The 20,871-nt window shown below is 33.4% G+C and overlaps 1 protein-coding gene across 5 annotated transcripts in view; it reads left to right on the top strand.

Moving 5' to 3' along the window:
- PAPOLA (poly(A) polymerase alpha) overlaps positions 1-20,871 on the top strand; it is a 75,596-nt gene that overhangs the window by 44,636 nt on the left and 10,089 nt on the right. For all 5 annotated transcript variants that reach the window (XM_007473617.2, XM_056811305.1, XM_007473616.2 and 2 more), the window contains exons 14-16: positions 607-726; positions 13,204-13,313; positions 19,320-19,441. In XM_007473617.2, coding sequence (XP_007473679.1) covers positions 607-726; positions 13,204-13,313; positions 19,320-19,441 — 352 coding nt within the window. The remainder of the gene's footprint in view (positions 1-606; positions 727-13,203; positions 13,314-19,319; positions 19,442-20,871) is intronic.

Genomic DNA, 20,871 nt, shown 5'->3' with positions numbered 1-20,871 from the left:
TAACTTGCCATCGATTTTTACTATTATTTGAAATTCATTTTATAACTAGCCATTTAAAAAAAAATCCTTCATGTTCTGTCTTAGAATCAACACTGTATTGGTTCTAAGTCAGAACAGTGGTAAAGGTAAGGCAATGGAGTTTAAGTGACTTGCCCAGGGTCATATAGCTAGGGAGTATCTGAGGTCAGATTTGAAACCAGGACCTTCCATTTCTGGAACTGGCTGTTGATCCATTGATCAACCCAGCTGCCCCTATAACTAGTCATTTCTAAAACTGCTATATTAATGTCTTTTCCTAAGCAAAGTTCCTGAGCAAAAACTAGTCTTGAAAAATTGATTTCTTGAATTTCCTCGTTGAGTCATTTTATTTTTCTAGGTTGGTAGACATTTTCTGATCTTTAACATAGAATACTGAAAAGTTAGTATGACTTCTTGATGGAATACTGAAGCCATTAAACTACTTGGTTTGGTATTCTTAATTTTTAAAAGCATACCTTAACTTCTACTTTAAATATAATTCTTAAGTTTCTGTACATTTTGCTTAACTTTTTATTTTTTGTTTAAAAGTAAACCAACTTTTAGTAATACTAAGTGGCATTTGTTCAGGGTGGGCTTGGTGGAATCAAAAATCCGAATCCTGGTTGGAAGTTTGGAGAAGAACGAATTTATTACACTGGCTCATGTGAATCCTCAGTCATTTCCAGCACCGAAAGAAAATCCTGACAAGTAAGCAAAATCTTTCCTTGAAAAGTTTTTAATAAGAATAAAACGTCAGTTTGATATTACAAATAAGAAATTTCCAGGTACAGAGAATATTATTGATCTAAATCCACCAATGTAGAAATTATATTTGTGTTTTTCCTTTGTTTTAAAAAAAACCCTAAAGTTAGTAAGTTATTTTGAAGTATGATTAACTGTATAATTGAATATGTTAAAAGTTTAACCAGAAATCCTTTTTTTTCAGCTCTTGATGTTAAATATCTTTATAAAGTCCTATGCACTTCAGTATTTAAAGACAGTTGATATCTTTATTAAGTTTATAGATCACTAAAATGTTGTCCAGGAAGACTTAGGTATTCTAGATAAATAGACTCTTATCTAATCATATAAAAAGTATGATAGATGTAGTGTCCTTTATTAAAATAAGAAAAAACTGCAGAAGCATAAGATAATATGGATATGAATGATAAAGGAGTTTATGAAAATTAGATCTTAAGGTTTTAGTTTACATTTAACTATGTAAAATCTCCCAGCAAATGCTGTTATAGGTTGCATGAACAGAGTATTCTGAAATAAAGAGTTGACAGTAATATTATACTTTAGGATGGTCTACAATTATTTCCTTTATTTCTTCATTTCTTATTTACTTCTCAACTACTTGGCTCTAACTTCATTGCCTAACTATAGTTACTTTTCCCCCCAAGGTTGTCAGAAATCTCTTTTAAGTGTTAAATCCAGTGGCCTTTTCTCATTCCTCCTTCAACTTTCTACAACATTTTAAGCTATTGACCACCCCATCCTCCTGGATACCTTTTCTTCCTAGGTTATTATGACACTGTTGTCTTGAGGTTCTCCTGACTGCTACTTATCATTCTCAGTCCACTTGGTTGGGAACCATCCATGTCCTGTCCTCTATGCATGGTTTGTACATCAGGGCTTTGTTGTAGGATATAAGTGATCTTATCAATTCTCAGGGCCTCAGATAGTATTTTTCTGCACATGACATCCTACTCTATATAAGCAGCTATCATCTCTCTACAGATCCCCAATTCTGCATTGCCAGTTAGAGATCTCCCCCCCAGATGTCTCATAGGTATCTGTCATTGATCATTTCCAGAACAGAAATCATTATCTTTCCCCTTAAACTCCTCTCTTTTAAACTTTTTTTTTTTGGTCATAAACACTATTATCCTTCTCTTTACCAAGATTCACAACTTCAGTCATATCCAATTCTTCCCTTTTTCTCTCCATATCTAGTCAATTGTCAGGTCTTGTTTCTATCTCTGTAACATATGTTGCATTTATTTCCTTTTCTCCAGTCATCACCCTAGTTTAGTCCCTTATAGTTCCTCACTCAGATGGTTGTGATAGTCTTCTAATTAGTTTTTCTGCTAACATGCTCTTTCCTCTCCATTCCACCCTTCACATAGCTGGAGTCTTACATCTGCTAGGATAAAATACAAGCTCCTCTGATTTAAAAAAAGATCTTTGCAATCTGGCTCTGGCGTATTTTTCCAGATGTATCAAGTTAATTGCCATTTTACTGCACTTCAATAAAAATGACCTTATTGTTTCTCCTGAAAGATTGTTAATATCTCACATTCCAGTCGTTGTATAGAATCTTCCCCAGGCCTAGTATATTTTTCTTTCTCAGCCCTGACTTAGTTTGTTTCATGTCTCATTTGTGATACCTCTTCAAGAGGCTTTTCTTATTTCCCCAATTTGTTTGTGATTGACCCCCACCCCCATTATTTTATATTAAGCTCCTTAAGGCCAGAGACTTTCATTTTTCTTTCTACATTGCACCTAACAAGGTACTTGGCACCTATCAGATACTTAATATTGAACTGAATACATTTGGATTACGTTGTTAATGAATTCTAGATGTAATCTTTTAGAAAATATTCATAAACTAGAATATTGAAGTACAATTAAAATGTAGAAACAGTCTGAAAAACATTGCTATATAAACAATGAACATTTGACGGAGTTGAGTATTTGACTTGGAGAACTTCTAATTGTGGGTGTTCGTAAGGGGTGTGATCTTCAATACTAGGCAAATAACTTTTAGTAATGGATAAGGAGGAATATATTGCTACAAAGAATCTTTGAACAGCAAAGGGTATCTTCTCAGTATGAAGATTTAACAATTAAAGATTGTTTAACACCTAGCCTTGCCTAAATAAATATATTGTCTTATGATGATAGGAAATTGACTCTTGATAATTCTATTTGATGACTTCAGTTCTATTTATCAATTCCCTATTAAGAACCTTTTATTAAAAAAAAGAACTTTGTATATTCAAGGCATTGTAGTATTTATTTTTTGAAATAAATATAATCTTATGGATCTTTCCTTAAAGGGCATTCTATTGGGATGGGGGTAGGGTGAGATAGAACATGAACAAAACTGTACATATTAAGAGTATAGGGAGTATAAAGGAGAGATCAGACACAATTCCAGGTGTGTTAAGGAAACCAGGTGAACCTTTATGGACAATATGGCACCCTTGAGGGAAAATATTTAAATATACAATTAGATCAATGAGCTTATTGAATTATGTATGCTTTAAAGTGGTGCAGATTTCAATCCAACTTCACCGTGTCCTATGAAAGTCTTGTCCTTATTCTCTCATAAATCTTTTTAAAAAATTTTCTTCATTTAAGCAGAAAAAATCAATTCCTAGGCATCTCATCCTCCTCCATTTCCTCCCCCCAATCATAGAAGTCATCTACTGACAAAAGAATATAAATTCTATATTCCATGTTTCTTTTTTATCAGTTCTTTCTCTGGAGGTGGATGTTCACCAGTTATTCTTCAAGTATTCTGTAGCTGTAATATGCTTTTTGGTTCTACTCATTTTACTTTCCATTATTAAATGTAGGTCTTATGCATGTCTTTCCTACTCATCATTTCTTATGGTATAGTAGTATTCCATTGCAATCATTTATCTCAAACTTATTTAGTTTGATGGATATTGCTTTAATTTCCAGTTCTTTTCTATCACAAAGAGAGCTGCTATAAGTATTCTAGAACATAGGAGTTCTTTTCCTTTTTTCTTGATCTCCTTGAGAAACAGACCCAACAGAGGTATTGTAATACCCAATTTTATAACTCTAGGCATAATTTCAAATTGGTCTCCAAAATGACTGAAACAGTTCCACCTGCAGTATTAATGTCCTGATTTTCCTGCATCCTCACCAACATCATTTTCTGTTTTATCATTTTAGCCAGTCTGATAGATGTGAAATATATCTCAGAATTGTTTTGTTTGCATTTCTTTATTCACTAGTGATTTAGAGCATTTCCCCATACACTCATATTTCTTTGATTTCTTTATCCCAAATTCCCTGTTTATATCTTTTGGCCATTTATCAGTTGGGGGGAAGTGACTTAATAAAATTTTGATAGTGTTCTTTATATTTAGATATGAGGCCTTTATACAAGAAAATGTTTATTACTCTCCCCCCAGTTTGCTTTCCTCTTAATATTAGCTACATTAATTTATTTGTACAAAACTTTTAATTTAATGTAATAAAAATTATCCCTATTACATCCCAAATTTCTCTCTACCTCTTGTTTATTCGTAAATTTGTGTCCTCCACAAATCTGATATGTAATATACTCCCTGTTTTTTTAATTTGCTTATGATATTTCCCATTATGTATCCCTTTTTTATTTTTTAAACCCTTACCTTCCGTCTTGGAATTAATACTTTGTGTTGGTTCCAAGGCAGAAGAGTGGTAAAGGCTAGGTAATGGGGTTTAAGTGACTTGCCCAGGTTCACACAGCTGGAAGTGTCTGAGGCCAGATTTGAAACTAGGACCTCCCATCTCTAGGCCTGGCTCTCAATCCACTGAGCCACCTAGCTGCCCCCTGCTAGACTTATTTTTGACCTAACTCCTTTCCCTCATTTAGTTAGCTCCCAGTTCCTGTGCATCCTTTTGATATTTTCCCAGCTGCCCTCTATGTATCCTTTTTGATCTTACCTTAGTGAATGATATAAGATATCAATCTGTACCTGGTTTCCTCCAAACTATCCAATCATCTGAGCAATTTTTACTAAATAGTGAGTTCTTATCCCCAAAACTTGGATTTATACTTTTGGAATAAAAGGTTGTTATAATCTTTTACTATCTATTTGTTGTATGTCTGTTTTATTCCATTGATCTATCTTTCTATTTCTTAACTAGTACCAGATAGTTTTGATAATTCATGCTTTATAATTCAGTTTAAAATCTGTTGTGAATCTTAGAATGTCCAAACAACATTCTGGGGCCTTTGACTAGATTTCCAGCCATTGCATTGGTGTTGATAGAACATGTGGACTGCCTTTGTTTATCAGTTACTCTTATTATTTGACAGTGCAGTTTATTATTGGTAATGTTTTCTATATTACCTTGTATATTCCATTGCCCTTTGGGTGATCTTCAACTTTACATTTTTTGGAGACTGCTATTCTGTACTTTAGGCACATAACTTCACTGCAACAATATTGGCATTGAAAATAGGAGTCATTCCATCAAGGGAATGCATGCAGTCAGTCAGAACTTTTCCAGAGACAGCCTAGCTTGATCTTTTTTTTTTTTAACCCTTACCGTCTGTCTTGGAGTCAATACTGTGTATTGGCTCTAAGCCAGAAGAGTGGTAAGGGCTAGGCAATGGGGGTCAAGTGATTTGCCCAGGGTCACACAGTTTTTTTTCTTTCCACTTTTGTTCCCAGTTTTATATCCACATTGTCTATCAAGGATCTATATGATTATGGACAATTTCTAAGGTTTTTCTATTTAGTGGTGTGTAATAACTTCTAGGAGGCATTTTTCATCTATGTGATTTTCCTATTTGGATAATTATGCCCAACTCTTGATTAATTATGGATTTTATTTAGGAAGCTTTGCAGTGTTATAGGGTTTAAAGAGAATCAATTGGAGAACCTTATCTATAAAGAATCACTCTTCTATTTTGATTCTCTACTAGATATCCTTCATGAGAATGCCCAGGTACTATGAATAGAAGAAGATTATTAGACAAAAGTAATTCCTATTCCACCTTTAAAAGAATCTTGTGGTTTGGGTTTTAAACAAATGGGGGAAGTACTTTGTTGAGGAGAGCTTTTAAATTAACATTTTCTTTTACTGAATCATATGCCATTTTATTAAGACAAATTAGCAAACAATATAAAACCTTGGAGTCTTTGCATCTTTCAGTTGGATAGTTATAAAGATATCTCCTATAGGATATGATTTGTAGACCTCTGCTTGAAGATCAAAAGTCTGAAATTTGGGGATGAGCAAGTTTATTTTAGGCATGAGGAATACTTATACAAATGCAAAGACAGGTGAAAGAGAACTTGGAAAAGATGGAAAATAGTCTGTGAAGAAAAGTAATTTGCTTTTAGGTTGAATTCAGATTGTATATTAATGGTGAACTAACGAGTTTGTATCTTCTGCACCTTAGGAATAATAGGGAGCCAGTTTTTTTTTTTTCATGGCTGGGTGACATGATCTCAGTTTCTGGAAAAATATCTTGATTGGGGAGAAGAAAGTTTTTGCAGTAGAAGAGAAGAGAGTTGATAACCTGAATAGATTGGTTACCATGTCGGTAGAGGCCTGTGTGAAACATGTTATGGAGTGACTCTAAGAACCTAATAAAAATGAAACTACTGTACTCATAGCCAAAGGTCTGACTCATCAGTCATGTTGCTGGGATTTACTGATAGCTTTACCTAGAATCACTGCCTCAAAGGTGTAGCTCATTTCTCTTTCTACTGTGCTGAGAACAGAATAAACCCTTGTTGCTTAACCTCTCATACCTTGCTTGTAGCCTCCTGAATCATCTTTTATACATCAGCTCTTCACCTTCAGCATCCAGTCTAATTCCTTTTTTCTCATATACCAATCTTCTACACCACTAGGATCAGAGCAACAAAAAAACTGGTCTTGCTTTAGTGATTTGGGTCAGAACTAAAGACTCAGAATACTAGAACTTGCCATAACATTTACAAGGAGTATTAAAAACAAATCCAGTCTTCCTATTTTACCCTAACACTTGAAAAAGAACTGATAGCTATTCAGAGGACTCTTGAGATTGTGAGCCTCAGTCAAAAGTACTAAAATGCTATATGGTGAGCAAAATCCTATCACATTTCCAAAAGTAGTGAACCCCTGGTTCCTCAAGTAAAAGACCATCCATTTCCCTGCCACCATTTCTTGTTATCACAGTCCCTTTAATCTAAACTATACCCTGTCCCTTCTAGCTCTACCCATCCCTTTTCTTGAACCTTATAGAATTCCTTGTATTCTTTTTTTTTAATTAGAAACCCTTATCTTCTGACTTAGAACCAATTTTAAGACAGAAGAGTGGTAAGGGCTAGGCAATGGGAGTTAAGTGACTTGCCCAGATTCATACAACTAGGAAGTGTCTGAGGCCATATTTGAACCTAGGACCTCTCACCTCTAGGCCTGGCTCTCAATCCACTGACCTATCCAGCTGCCCCAATTCCTTTTATTTTTTATAAACTTCTCTTTATCTCATACCTCATCTTCTCTAGATTCTTCCATCTCAATCCTTTCTATAAGACTTTGTATCCTATATCATTTCATTCATTACTGGTTGCATTTTCTTATGGGTCCTCTGATCCATTCCCTTTTCCACTCGTCACTTATCTTTTATGTTTCATCTTATGCAAATATTTCTCTGAGCTTATTTCCTGGTAGTATTTTTTTAAGGAATCTAGATCATTTTTTCCTTCTACCTTTGATCTGTTTTTTATATTAGAAGACTTCAATATATACCTTGCTATTTCCTCAAAAGCTGGTCTCTCATTTCCTCACTCCCCTCTCTTATTCTATCTCAGCTATAATGGAAGAAATGATACTATTGAGTGGTGATCATTACTCACAAATTTTCATAATAAGAACTATTAATTTCTTTACCCATTTATAACTTAATTCCATCTGTGCTTCATTTAAAAAAAAATCCTTGCCATCTGTCTTAGAATCGGTATTGCTTCCAAGGTAGAAGGGTAATGCATCATATATCAAATTCCACAAGTCTCCAAATCTTCCAGTACCAAAGAATGACTGTATCAGGGTCTAGAATGAATTCTGCCTTCTCAGTATGTGGCCAAAATACCTAAGCATCAGCGTTAATATCTGTCCTTCCAACAAGTACTCTGAAGTAATTTTTGTAAGTATTGCCTGATTGATTTAATGCCCTTGTTGTCAAAAGGAGTCTAAAAAAAAAGTATCATTGGGGTTAAATGACTTGCCCAGAGCCACACAGCTAAAAAAGTGTCTAAGGTCATATTTGAACTCAAGACCATCCATTTCCAGGTCTGGCTCTCTATCCTCTGAGCCACTTGGCTGCTTCTCAAGGGACTCAAGTTTTCTTCAGCACCACATTTCTTTTTTTTTAAACCCTTACCTTCTGTCTTGGAATCAATACTGTATATTGTTCCAAGGCAGAAGAGAGGTAAGGGCTAGGCAATGGGGGTTAAGTGACTTGCCCAGGGTCACACAGCTGGGAAGTATCTGAAGTCATATTTGAACCCATGGTCTCCTGGTCCCTAGATCTTGCTGTCAATCTGCTGAACCACCTAGCTGCCCCCTCCTTATTCATCTTAAGCCTTTTTTTTTTTTTAAGCCTAACCATGACCACTATTCACTCTCCACTTAAGTAATATCCCAGGTCATCTTCTCTCCCCCCCACCCGCCTTTTTTTTTTTTTAAATAAACCCTTACCTTCCATTTTAGAATCAACACTGTGTATTGGTTCTAAGGCAGAAGAGTGGTAAGGACTTGGCAATGGGAGTTAAGTGCTTTGTCCAGGGACACAGCTAGGAAGTGTCTGAGGCCAGAGACCTCCTGTCTCTCGGCCTGGGTCTCAATCTACTGAGCTACCCTGCTGCTCCCCCATCACCCCTTTTTGATATACTTTTCTAAAATCCATTCAAAGTGTGATTTTAGCAAATTATTTTAGCTTTATTGATATAAAGCTATTCTTTATTTACAAATCCTTCATTCTCTTGTCCTCTTGCAGCTCATACTTTGCCAAAACCCAATCACAGATCAGTCCTACTATTTCCTATAATTCCCATTCATGAGCTTCCAATCTTTGCTAGAGTGAACCATACAGTCTTTCTCACTGGGTCCATTATAGATTTATATTATTTTATATCATCTGAGACCTCACTTTAGCAAGACAACAGACTCCAGCATTGTAATTTGGACAAATCACTTAACTTATGTTTATCTCAGTCTTTCTTGTCTATACCTGGAAATTGTAATAACAGAGTTCCCGTAGTTATTGTGTAGATCAAATGAGATAGTATTTTTTAAATGCTTAGTACAGTGCCTGACACTTAGTGCTATTTAAAATGTAAGTAAGCTGTTGTTTTTATCTCAGTTCCTAAAATGGCTATGACAAACCTTTTTAATCCTCTCATGCTATCCCTCTAGCCATGTAGCTCAGAATCTTACCATATATTTTTAGAAAGTAGAGGCCATTTTGTCAATAGTTCTTTTTTCCCATTTAACACCTCAAGACTTTGGAGTCATTCCTCAGCTTCTGCTTTACTGTAGTTTCTGATGAAAAGTTGGCCCCTTTCTTTACCAAAGCTAACTACTGTATTTGTACTTAAAAAAAAAAAACAAACAAACAAGAAGGCAGCTGGGTGGCTCAGTGGATTGAGAGATGTGAGGTCCTAGGTTCAAATTTGACAGACACTTCCCCGCTGTGATCCTGGGCAAGTCACTTAACCCCCATTGCCTAGCCCTTACCACTCTTCTTCCTTGGAGCCAATACACAGTATTGACTCCAAGACGGAAGGTCAGGGTTTTAAACAAACAAAAAAAACCTTCTACCTTTGGAGTTAGAATTGATAGTATTTGTTCCAAGATGGAAGAACTGTAAGGACTAGAGTCAACTTGTCCAGAATTCCCCCAACTTGGAAATGTCTGAGGTCATATTTGGACCAGGGCTTCTCAACCATAGACTTTCCACTGAGCTACCTAGCTACTCCTCTATAAGTACTCTTGATCCCATCCCCTCTGCACTCTCATTTTCCATCAATCTGTGATCCTCAGTCTCAATCATTTTCAGTCTCTTTTACTGGTTTTTTCCCTGGTTTTATCCTATAGACATGCCTAAGTTTTTCCTTACCTTTTTAAAACCCTCATTTAACTCTACCATCCACTCAATCTCTGTCATCTTAAGTCTCCTTCCTTTAAAAGTCAAAATTGTAGAAAAACTTTCTGATTCATTCATTGCTTTAATTTCCTGTCTTCTCATTTTTCAGTCTCTGTCATATCATTGTCACTCAACTGAATTGCACGTTCCAAAACTCCCAATGATTTTTCTTTTTTTTTGTTAACTTTATCATTAACAAATATTTTTCAGTATATAAGAATAAGAGTTATGTATGAAATTTGTTAAAGATTTTTAAAAGTATAAATTATAGTTAACTAACCCCCCCACGTTTGTCCTATTTGTTTCCCCTTTTGAATTACTTTTGTTTTCTTTCATAATCTTTATTGTTATCTTTTACATTTTGATTAAAAAAACCCAGTAAATCTTTTTCTCTTGCCTCTTCTTCCTATCATAGAAGATATCCTCAGTAACAAGTAAATATAATGAAGTGAAATGTCTCAATAAATTGACTGTGTTTGAAAATGTCTCATTTTTTAGCTCTAGTTTACCTTTTTGACTAAGAGACATGCTTCATCATCAGTTCTTTTGAAGTTATTACTTATGATAGCTTTGATAAGTGTTTTGAAGTCTTTCAAACTTTTCTTTACCATATTGAGGTCTTGTAATTTGTTTTCTTCCTGCTCATTTCACTCAGCATTAATTTTTACGTGTTGCAGCATTTCTATGAATCGGTCATATGTGTCATTTCTTATGACATAACATTTCATTTATATATCAAATTGTTTATTCATTTCCCAGCTGATGTTAGATACCTGCTTTGTTTCTAGATCTTTGCTGCTACAAAAGTGGTGCTATAAATATTTTTGTTCTTCTAGTCCTTTTTCTTTGACCATTTCAAGCTATATTTTTATTCTTAATAGTGATATTGTTATGTCAGCAGTTATTTATAGTTTAGTGACTTTTCCCTTAAAAATGTCTTAATTGGCCAATTCAGGGGCCTTTATTTTGATCCTTCTTGATATCTCTGCAGCATTTGACATTAACCAATTCCTTGTTCATCTGGGCCTTGCCCTCCAGTTATTGGGTGTGCCCCAGGGCTTTGTTCTGGGTCTTTTACCTTTTCCACACACTCTCTTGAGGATCTCTGCAGCTTCCATAGGTTCATTTATATATGTAGTTGATACCTAGATTTATGTATCTAGCCCCTATCTTTCTCTTCCAGTTTTCTATCACTAATTGCCTATTGGAATTTTTTCAAACTTGGTGTTCAGTATACATCTCAAACTCAGTCTATCTTTACCCCAGAACTAGTCACCCAATCCTAATTATTAACTTTAATAAATCTGCTTTTGTTAAGATCGAGAAGTCAGTTTTGCGTTTCTCAGAGCTCCAGGCCTGAGGGTAACCATCTGCCCTTGGGCCAGGGAGAAGCAGATATAATAACTTGTTACTTTACCAACCTTATTTAAGGGTCAATATACAATCTTTCACTGTAGCCTTACTGTGCACTACTGTGTCTTACTATGTTATATTTCCCATTCACTCCCATTCCCACTCTCCTCTCCAATCTAGGATCAGTTATTTAATTCTCTGTTAATTATTAATAACTCCTTCATTTAGAGCCCTTCTTTTGCAACCTCACCCCAACTTACCTTTATGGCCTATAATATTACTGTTGCTCACATTCTTCATTTCTTTCAAACTGATCTTTCTATACATAACATCCTGCCTCCCATTTCCTCTTTTCTGGAATGTGTTTTTTTTTCTTCATTTCTACCTTAAAGAGTCCCCTAGTTTCTTTCAAAGCTTAACTCAAACATTGTTTCCTAAATAAAGCCTTTCTGGTTCTTTTCATAGCTACTACTGCTTCTGTCCAATTTATGCACACTTTTATGTACAGATTTTATATCTGTCAGTCGAATATAAGCTTCCTGAGGACACGGAATACTTTTTAAAAGTTACCGGGATGTTATGTGATAAATCACAGACACTTAAAACTGGTTATATAGCACAAAGGAATATAGAAAGAAAGAGTATTGTAATTGATACTGACTGTGTAAGCCTAGATGGTCTTGAAAGGAAAGTTTTGGAGTTAGGGACACATTGAGGAAAATGGAAAAATGTATTCATTTTTAGACCTCTTGGACTTGAGGTGCTGGATGGACATCAAGGTCATAGATACCCAGGAAGAAACTGGGCATACATAAGTGGATTTTAGAAGAGGGATTGTCATAGTGTTTTTTATGATCAGACAAATCACTCTTGATCTTGATCAAAAAGCTGTTGATCTCAATTTCCTCTTTTGTAAAAAGGAATCAAATTAGAACTAGAAATAGACCTCAGAGATCATGGAATCCTAAAATCTAGACTTGAAAAGGGTCCTCAGGGGTCATTTGTTATACCTCTCTTTTTGTAATTGAGGAAATTGAGTAACAGAAATGTTAGAGTAACTTGCCTCTAAGTAAGGTATTAGGACCAAGGTTTGACCCTAAGTTCAAACCTAGTGCTGATTCTAGAACTGAAATTAAACCTTGGTGATAGAGTGTCATAGAGTCATATAACTGGACTTTGAAAAGGGCCTCCATAGGTCATCAAGTATTATCTTTTCTTTTAATAATTAAATAACCCAAAATCCAGAAAAGTTAAGTGTTAGCTATCTAAATTAGTAAGGGTAGAACAAGGATTTGAACCGAGGTCCAATTCTAGCACTTTTTCTATTGCTCCATTAGATGTTCCCTTTTCAATTCTAAATCACAAATACAGAGTAAGTTTTATAATCAGATGCATTTGGATTTAGATTCTTAGGGGTTCTTTTCAAAGTATTTGATTCAATCTTCTTTGCTACAAGTCAGAATAGACTTTCTTTTTTATATTGAGGATATTGTTTTATTTCTAGGGCTTTTAAGTGTCATTATGAACTTGTTTATATACAATGCCACAGAAAATGTAGGTGAGATTGCACTGAGACGACCAAAGTTTTTTACATTCGTTTTTTGGCTGCTTTTGCTTTATTTATAATTGATGTCCTTAGCTTTTATATTGCCCTTGTTTCTAATTATATTCCTCCAACCTCTCCTACCCAAAGAGCCATTCCTTGTAATAAAGATCATGTCTATTTTGGATGGGAGTTCTAATTATTTGGATTTTGTGTAATTCAAGTTTTATTCTCTGTATGATCTGTCTGATGAAATTGCTATGAAGGATTTAATATCCACATAGTTTTTTTTACAAAATTTATTCACTATGTATTAACTTAATTTCAAATTTTTATCAATGCCCTTGTTCATCAGTTTGAAAAAGTTTTCAATTTCTTCTACTGAAATATTTTGCAGGGAAGAATTTCGTACAATGTGGGTGATTGGATTAGTGTTTAAAAAAACAGAAAACTCTGAAAACCTCAGTGTTGACCTTACATATGACATTCAGTCTTTTACAGATACAGGTAAGTCCTGTTATTAAAAAGTCTATATTTTTAATTCAAGATATTTAGCATGTTTTCTCATTGAATTTGAAATAACCTTTGTGGTAGTGCTGTTTATGAAAGTGCCCCAGTTTCCTTTTGCAGTTTGAGGATATGCAAATTTTAGAAAAGAATTAGGCCAGTAAACCAGTAGGCCTTTATTATGGCACATTTGTAGCTATCAGAAGGCCAAGATGGCCAAAGGCCTAACATGAAACATCATAGGTAACGAAATGAGGATTCAAGGGAAAAAGATGATATCTGAGTTTTGATTCTTGGAGGGGAAGCATACAGTTGCTGTACACAGGAGATGGGACTCAACATTTGTTCTATAGAGTTATTGCCCTCAGATTTGGCACACCTGATTTTTTCTTTCATAACAGAGCAAATGACCAAGGCAGATGAGTATCATACTTTATAAAGGAAGGTTCGGGTTGGGTCACTTTAACATGTCTGGTTCATTTTTTGTAGGAAAGGGATTGAAGTTGTTAGGCAGAGGAAGACTGTTGCTGTTGCCTCTTGCTAATGTTATTTAGGGTTTTTGGGAAGAGCAGAATAAATTGAGGGTTCTGGGCTATATCAAACAGATAATTAAAATAACTTATCTAATCTTTTAGTGCATGTCATTGATTTTCAAGAGATTTGGGGATATATCTTAAAAGGAAGTTTGACTTATTGGCATCAGTGTCAATATAGTCTACTTTGCTGTAAGGAAAATTGATAAACACAGGACATACTGATCTTAAAATTTATTTCATTTCTATACAATCTAGTCAAGCCTTGTATTTGGATTGCTTGGATCTGAATAATTATTCTGAAATCTGGATAGCTTAACATTCCTTCCCTGCCTCCTACTCTGAGTCTTGGAATTGGTGTTTGTACCTAATCTGCCAGCTGCTATAGGAAGTTTGATCGCTACAGCAAGTATAGGTCAATTGTATTTTTTAGGAAAAAGTTGATTAGGTGTTTTTTTTTTTTAATAATCAGGTTGACTTAATGACTTAAAAAAAATAAAATTTTTTGATACATTTTTTACATCACAAACATTTTTGTGTGTGTGTATGAGAGAATTGAATGACTAGCACTAGGTCCTATGGGTCAAAATGAATAGACAGTTTAGCTACTTCATTAGCATAATTCTGAATTGTTTTCTAAGATGGTTGGATCATTTCGTGGCTTCACTGATTGCATGTAAATATTTACCTGTCTTTTCATAACCCCTACAACATTGTCTTTTCTCATCTTTGGTCATCTTTATCAGTTTGGGTGAGAGAAGTAAAATCTCATTTGTTTTATTTGCATTTCTCTTAATATTGGTAACTCAGATCACTCTTTCATGTAGTTGCTTAAATAGTTTATACTTTTTAAAAGAACTATTTGTTCATATCCTTTGAGCACTTACCTTGGGGATTGGCTTTTGGTCCAACATTTTTGTTGCTTATACATTGGACAACAGACATATTCTTGTATTTTATTTGTGTGAAAATTGTTTTCACGGGATCAGAATGATCTCTTTGATCTTTTGTGATTGTCTGTGCCCTGTTTTTGGTTAAGAATTTATCAAATTCATGTTCTTGTAGTTGTGAAAGGTATCCAATCTAGTTATTAATAATTTTTCTAATGATATAACTTTTAATAATTAAGTCCATAATATCCATTTGCAGTTTATTGTTTGGTTTTATATATATATGTGCATATATATATAAGATCTAAACTTAATTTCTGTCAGACTGCTTTTCAGGTTTTACATCAGTTCTTGTCAGGGAATTCTTCCCTAGAATCAGATTTGTTAAATACTGGTCATTGAGTTAATTGATTTTTACTTATTTGCTTAGATAGTTACACTGAATCTACTGTTCTGTTTTTTAACCAATGCTAAATATTTTTGATCATTACTGCTTTATGATATAATGTGAGCTCTAGAAGTACTATTCCCTCTTGGTTTTTTCTTTTTCTTTTAGGTATTATTTTTGTTCCTCTAAATTAAATTGTGTCATTGTCAAGCACTATGATATGTTTGCTTGTTAGTTTGATTAGTATAGAATTGCATATGCAAATTAATTCTGAGAGGTCCCATTTTTATTATTGGCATGGTTCAGAAGGTGTAGTAAACCTCTCTTAGAATGTAGGCAATATAGTTGACTAGGGTTATAGTTATAAAATAATGAAGCATAAGTTAAAGTCTTGTTTCTGTTATTCACTACCCATGAGACTTTAGGCAAAATCTCTCTGAGCCGCTCAATTATCTATAAAATGGAGAGAATTGAAGTAGGTAATTGGATCATTACCAAGTCCTTTCAGTTCTAAATATGGGGATTTTTCTTTCACCAGGGATAGTGGATTAATTCTAACTTTTGCTTTATAGATTTGATTTAAGATATTTTGTTCTTTTGGGAAGTCTTCCCAATATAGAAATTGTTAGACTTGGCCACTAATGGGTTGGCCCATAGTGGAAAAAATCTGATGATTGTGGAATGCTACATTTTAAAAGCCTGTGTGTTATATATTGACTTTGCTAGTTAGATCAGTTTGACTTTTTCATTCCCAGTGTGATAATAGATTTGTAATAAATATTGTTTATCTAGAATCTTGAAGCAAAAATTACTTTAAAATTGCATGTGACTCCAACAACTTAAGTATGTTTCCATTTTATTTTGAGTTTATGTTGAAACAGTACCTAATTTTATTTAATAACTATTTTTGGTTAAATTACAAGAATATTTCATTGTCACTTAAAAAAAAATAAACCCTTCTCTCTTAGAATCAATACTGTATATTGGTTTCAAGGAAGAAGCACATTAAAGATGAGGCAGTGGGGTTTAATTGACTTGCCCAGGATTACACAGCTAGGAAGTATCAGACTAGATTTCAGTCTAGGACCTCCCATCTCTAAGACCTGGCTTCTCAGTCCACTGAATCACCTAGTTGCCCCTATTATTGTCGCTCAAAAAAAAAAATTAATGTTTTATTCAGAGTGAGAGAAATGGCTGGGGGTGGGGGGTGACTGTTTAAAGCCATTGACCCAAGAAGACTGCCCCTGTTATTGCCAGATTTTCTTAAAGTCTTCATTTATGAAATGAAAATACATAAAAGTTACTATGAAATAGTTTGCTTTGCAAAGATAAATGATTTTTTTGAATGGGAACTTAAAAAAAAATAATTTTGTCATAGTTGAAATTTTTTGCCCTGGGGTCATGAGAGCAGGTGAAAATGAGCAGTATAATTTCCCATGACCCTCAGTTTTTACTCAGTTTCAGTTCTAAGGTGGACTTTGATTTTCAAACAATTGGCTTATTTCCTCCTTTTTTCTTATGAATTTTCAATCAATTTGAATTTTGGATCATTAAACTTCTCCAAGGGTGTTGATGTGCATATTTTTCTTATTCTTGATAAGTTCCTTTTGTTAAAGGATTTTTCCAGATACAGATGATGAAGATAATAATTCAAATGGGGGGGGGTTCATTGTTAAAAACCCTTTGAAGATGGTAGTATGTTTCTCCCTACTTTTGAGATGGAAAAACTGAGCCTTCTAGAGTTGAAGTGACCTCCCCATGGTCATACAGATAGTGAGTGTTAGAAATTCACATCTCCAGACTCCTCATCTAGTGCTTATTATACTATGCCAATATTTAATACATAATCATTAATTGGACTTTTATGTTTTCAGCTTTTTAGTTAGGATAGATTAAAAACCATACACAATGCACCCTAGTATATAAAATTAATCCCCAAGGATCTGTCTTTTCCCCCTTTTTCTTTCTTTTGGAAACTTCAGCAGTTTCTATGAATTTAACTGTCATCTCTATGCAGATGACCTATCTATATATTTAATCCAGTTTCTCCTCTGATTTTTAGTCCTTTGTTAACAAATAACTGCTATAATATTTTGAATTAAAATATTCTAGAAATAGTTCAGATTCAGTACGTCCAAAATAGGACCGATTATCTTCCTGACCTTTCAACTCTCTATAGTTCTAAACTTTACCCTTTCTGTTGAGGCCTCCACCATTCTTCCATTCTCTTAAATTCTTAATGTTACCATGGACTCCCACTCACTTATTTGCCACATCTTGCCACATTGCCTTTTTGCAGGTATTCCTTTCTCTTGCTTCACTCAGATGCCACTTTATTAGTAACCATTATTAATACCTTCATTGCTTTCCATCTCATAGTGTTACCAAAATGATTTTCCTTTTACGCATTTGACTCCTCCCCACTCAGCAGTTGACTATTGTCAAAAATGTAAAAACTCTTTTATTTGGCTTTTAAAGTCCAGTACAACTTATCCTCCGTCTATCTTTTCAGTCTCATTTCACATTATTTGTATTTTGCCATTTTACACTAGGCAGTTTGGCTTTTTCTCTGTTCCTTACACATGATTCTTCATACATTTGTCACTTGATTGCCCTCCATTCTTGGAAAGGTATTCTTTTCTGCTTCATAGAACCCTTCAAGATAGCTCATGCTCTACCTTCTTTATCAGAAGTTCTTAACCTGGGATCCCTGAACTTGCTTTTTAAATGTTTTGACAATGGTTTCAATTTAATGATTTGCTTTTGTAATCTTATTTTATGCATTTAAAATCATTCTTGGATGAGGTCCAGAGTACCACCAGTCTGCTTAAAAGGGTCTTTGACAAAAAAAAAAAGATTAAGAATCTCTTGTGGACATATGATATCTCTTATGATCCTAATTGCCAGAACTTTCCCTAATTACCTTGTATTTGTATTGTTTTTTTCTTTATTTTCTATATGTTCATATATACCTTGTCTCTACTTTTAGAATATAATAATCTTTGAGTATAGGGATTAATACATTTTCTTTTGTATTTATATCCATACAGTGCCTTTACTCATTGTTAGAACTTAAGTTGTTTGATTTTTATTTGTAGTGATAAAATGCTCTTATTCATAGTTAAATGGTTTATTTAGCTTATTTTTGTTCACTATTTGTAGTAATTGACTGTGGTTTATTTAAAACATAATTTTAGTCCTTAATATAATGTCTTTATTTAGCAAATGTTCGTTCAGCAGATATTAGATGCTTGTATTCATGGAACTATTTTATACTTTGAGAGAGTCCTAGGGTTTAGAAATTGTCATAGCTAATGTTATATTTTTTAAAATATCTGAGTTGAATCCTTAAATTGAATTTGAAATAGTTTATTTTGTATAGCTTTAGAAAATACTTATTGTTATACTTGTTCTAGGATTTACATGTGGAAAAATGACTTGAGAAGTAGTAATTAGCTATGAAGGAGTTAGAATATTAATGTATATCTCATTAGTGAATAATTATAAGTAAGACTTCCTTCTAAATCTTTTTTCTGTTGACTTCTTTTCCCTTATCCTCACGTAATTTTTTTTTAAAATTGAAGTATGTTAGGATCTTGAGGCTTCATATTCATACATGATAGTTCTCTCCACCAAATAATATTGATTTTAAGACCTAAATTAAAATTATTAATAAAGTTTTCTTATTTAGTTGAATTCTGTAGTGTCATTCCCAAAGAATGGTTCTTTTTCTTCTTTTGTATGCCAATTGTTTTACATGCTTTGCTTTATGGTCTCCAAAATACTTTCCTTCTGAAGAAGAATCTTTTTAATCTTGTGAATATTGTACAAATGTTAATTTCCCCATTTGCATTTGAAGAAACTAAGGCACAGAGGGGTAGTAGGGACTTTTCTTGTCATCACACAGCTAAGAAGTCTCAAAACCACAATATGGACCCAGTTATTCTAACTCATATTCAATTCTATTTTCTTTCCTCCATTTACCTAGAATAGTTCTAGTTTCCTGATATATTATTGTTATTACCCATATCACTTACATATCATAAGCAAATTATGATGTTTGTTTCAGAAAGATATATTACAGGGGAAAGAAAACAAGGAGGAAAAATGATCTGTTTTATAGGATAATTACATTTTCAGGGTGAATAAATGCTTTTTTGAAAAATGTTTAAATATCATAATCTTCTAATTGTAGTTTATAGGCAAGCAATAAACAGCAAGATGTTTGAGATGGATATGAAAATTGCTGCAATGCATGTAAAAAGAAGGCAACTTCATCAACTCCTACCTAATCATGTGCTTCAGAAAAAGAAAAAGGTAAATTGAGAAATAACTGACAAAAAGCATTAATGGAACATCTTTATTAAATAGCATAGCATTTCTCATTAAACAAAGATAATAGAGAAGTATAACCATGAAATGGGCCATAAGAATTTTTAAATCTCTATTACATTGCATTACACTAATAAACATTTGGTATACACATCCCTGCTTTAAGAATAAATCAGAATTTTTCATAGGCATCTCTGCCTTATTTCTTTCCATATAATATAAATCTAGAGGAAGTGATATTTGCTCTAATAGCTTTGTTTGAATATTGATTTTTGAGCAACTTAATTACTTGACTTACTCTGGTGTATTATGAAAATTATTGTAAGAAACCAATTGCAATTTAAATTTTTTTCTGCTTATGTACAACATTTTAAAATATCTGGGTTTAATTGTTTATACTATATCTAAATGTTATTTGGTATTATATCTGTGTAATCAATAATTAATTGGCAGCTGTGTCCAATTGGTGAGTTTTTTTTAATCCAAGGAAATCATCAAATGACAAAACAATGTCTGAACTGAATGCTTGTTTAGTATAATTACGGTTTTTATGTTCCTTAGTGTTCACACAGATACTGTTTTTTAGAAATTAATTATTATATGTTAGTATACTTGATAGATGTAAACAATGATAAATATATTTGAATATTTATAAAATTTGTGTATTAAAGCAAAACATAATGTACCTGTATAGTTATCATAGGTTAAATTTGTCAACATCAGAATGTATAGATGTACATACATAAATATGTGTAGGTATTATATACCTGTATCCTTGCTTTATTTTTTTTAGTTGTTTCTTTTATTTCTGCTCTCAGTTCTCTTTAATTATCTCTTATCTTCTGTCTTCAAATCAATATTGTTTATTGAGTCTAAGGCAGAAGAGTGGTAAGAACTAGGTAATGTGAGGTAAGTGATTTGTATAGGGTCCCACGGTATATTCCTAATTCTTTACAAATTTGGAAACCTACATAAATCTCTTTAGTTTTTTGTTTTTTTTTTACCTTGAGATTGACATTGACCTAATAATAATAATAGTAATAATTCATTGAGAGTATAGTCAAATTAGAAGCAGTTAGGTTCATTAGAAGTTAACTTTATACATCCAAAGGGCATATCCCAAACCCTGACAAGCCTTTTAATAAAATAACAAGCTGTTAGTTATAAGGGAGAAGGGAAAGGAATAAGAGAATTGAGGGCTCAGTCATTACAATAATACTTTTGACCAGAAAAACACAGTATTTTGAAGATTAACCATTTAAAAATTGACAGGTACTTTAAAAATAGTAAATATGACTATTTTCACAGATTTACTGTCAAATGATAGCTATTTACTTAGGCTTGCATTCTCTAATTACATATAAATGTTACCCCATTAAATTATCTGTGTGTAATAAGTAAGCACTAATTTAATG

This window comes from Monodelphis domestica, chromosome 1 (genome assembly GCF_027887165.1).
Source record: "Monodelphis domestica isolate mMonDom1 chromosome 1, mMonDom1.pri, whole genome shotgun sequence".
In the NCBI taxonomy this organism is placed as follows: Eukaryota; Metazoa; Chordata; class Mammalia; order Didelphimorphia; family Didelphidae; genus Monodelphis; species Monodelphis domestica.
Note: the sequence above shows the minus strand (reverse complement) of the source record. Positions and strands in the feature narration are given on the sequence as shown.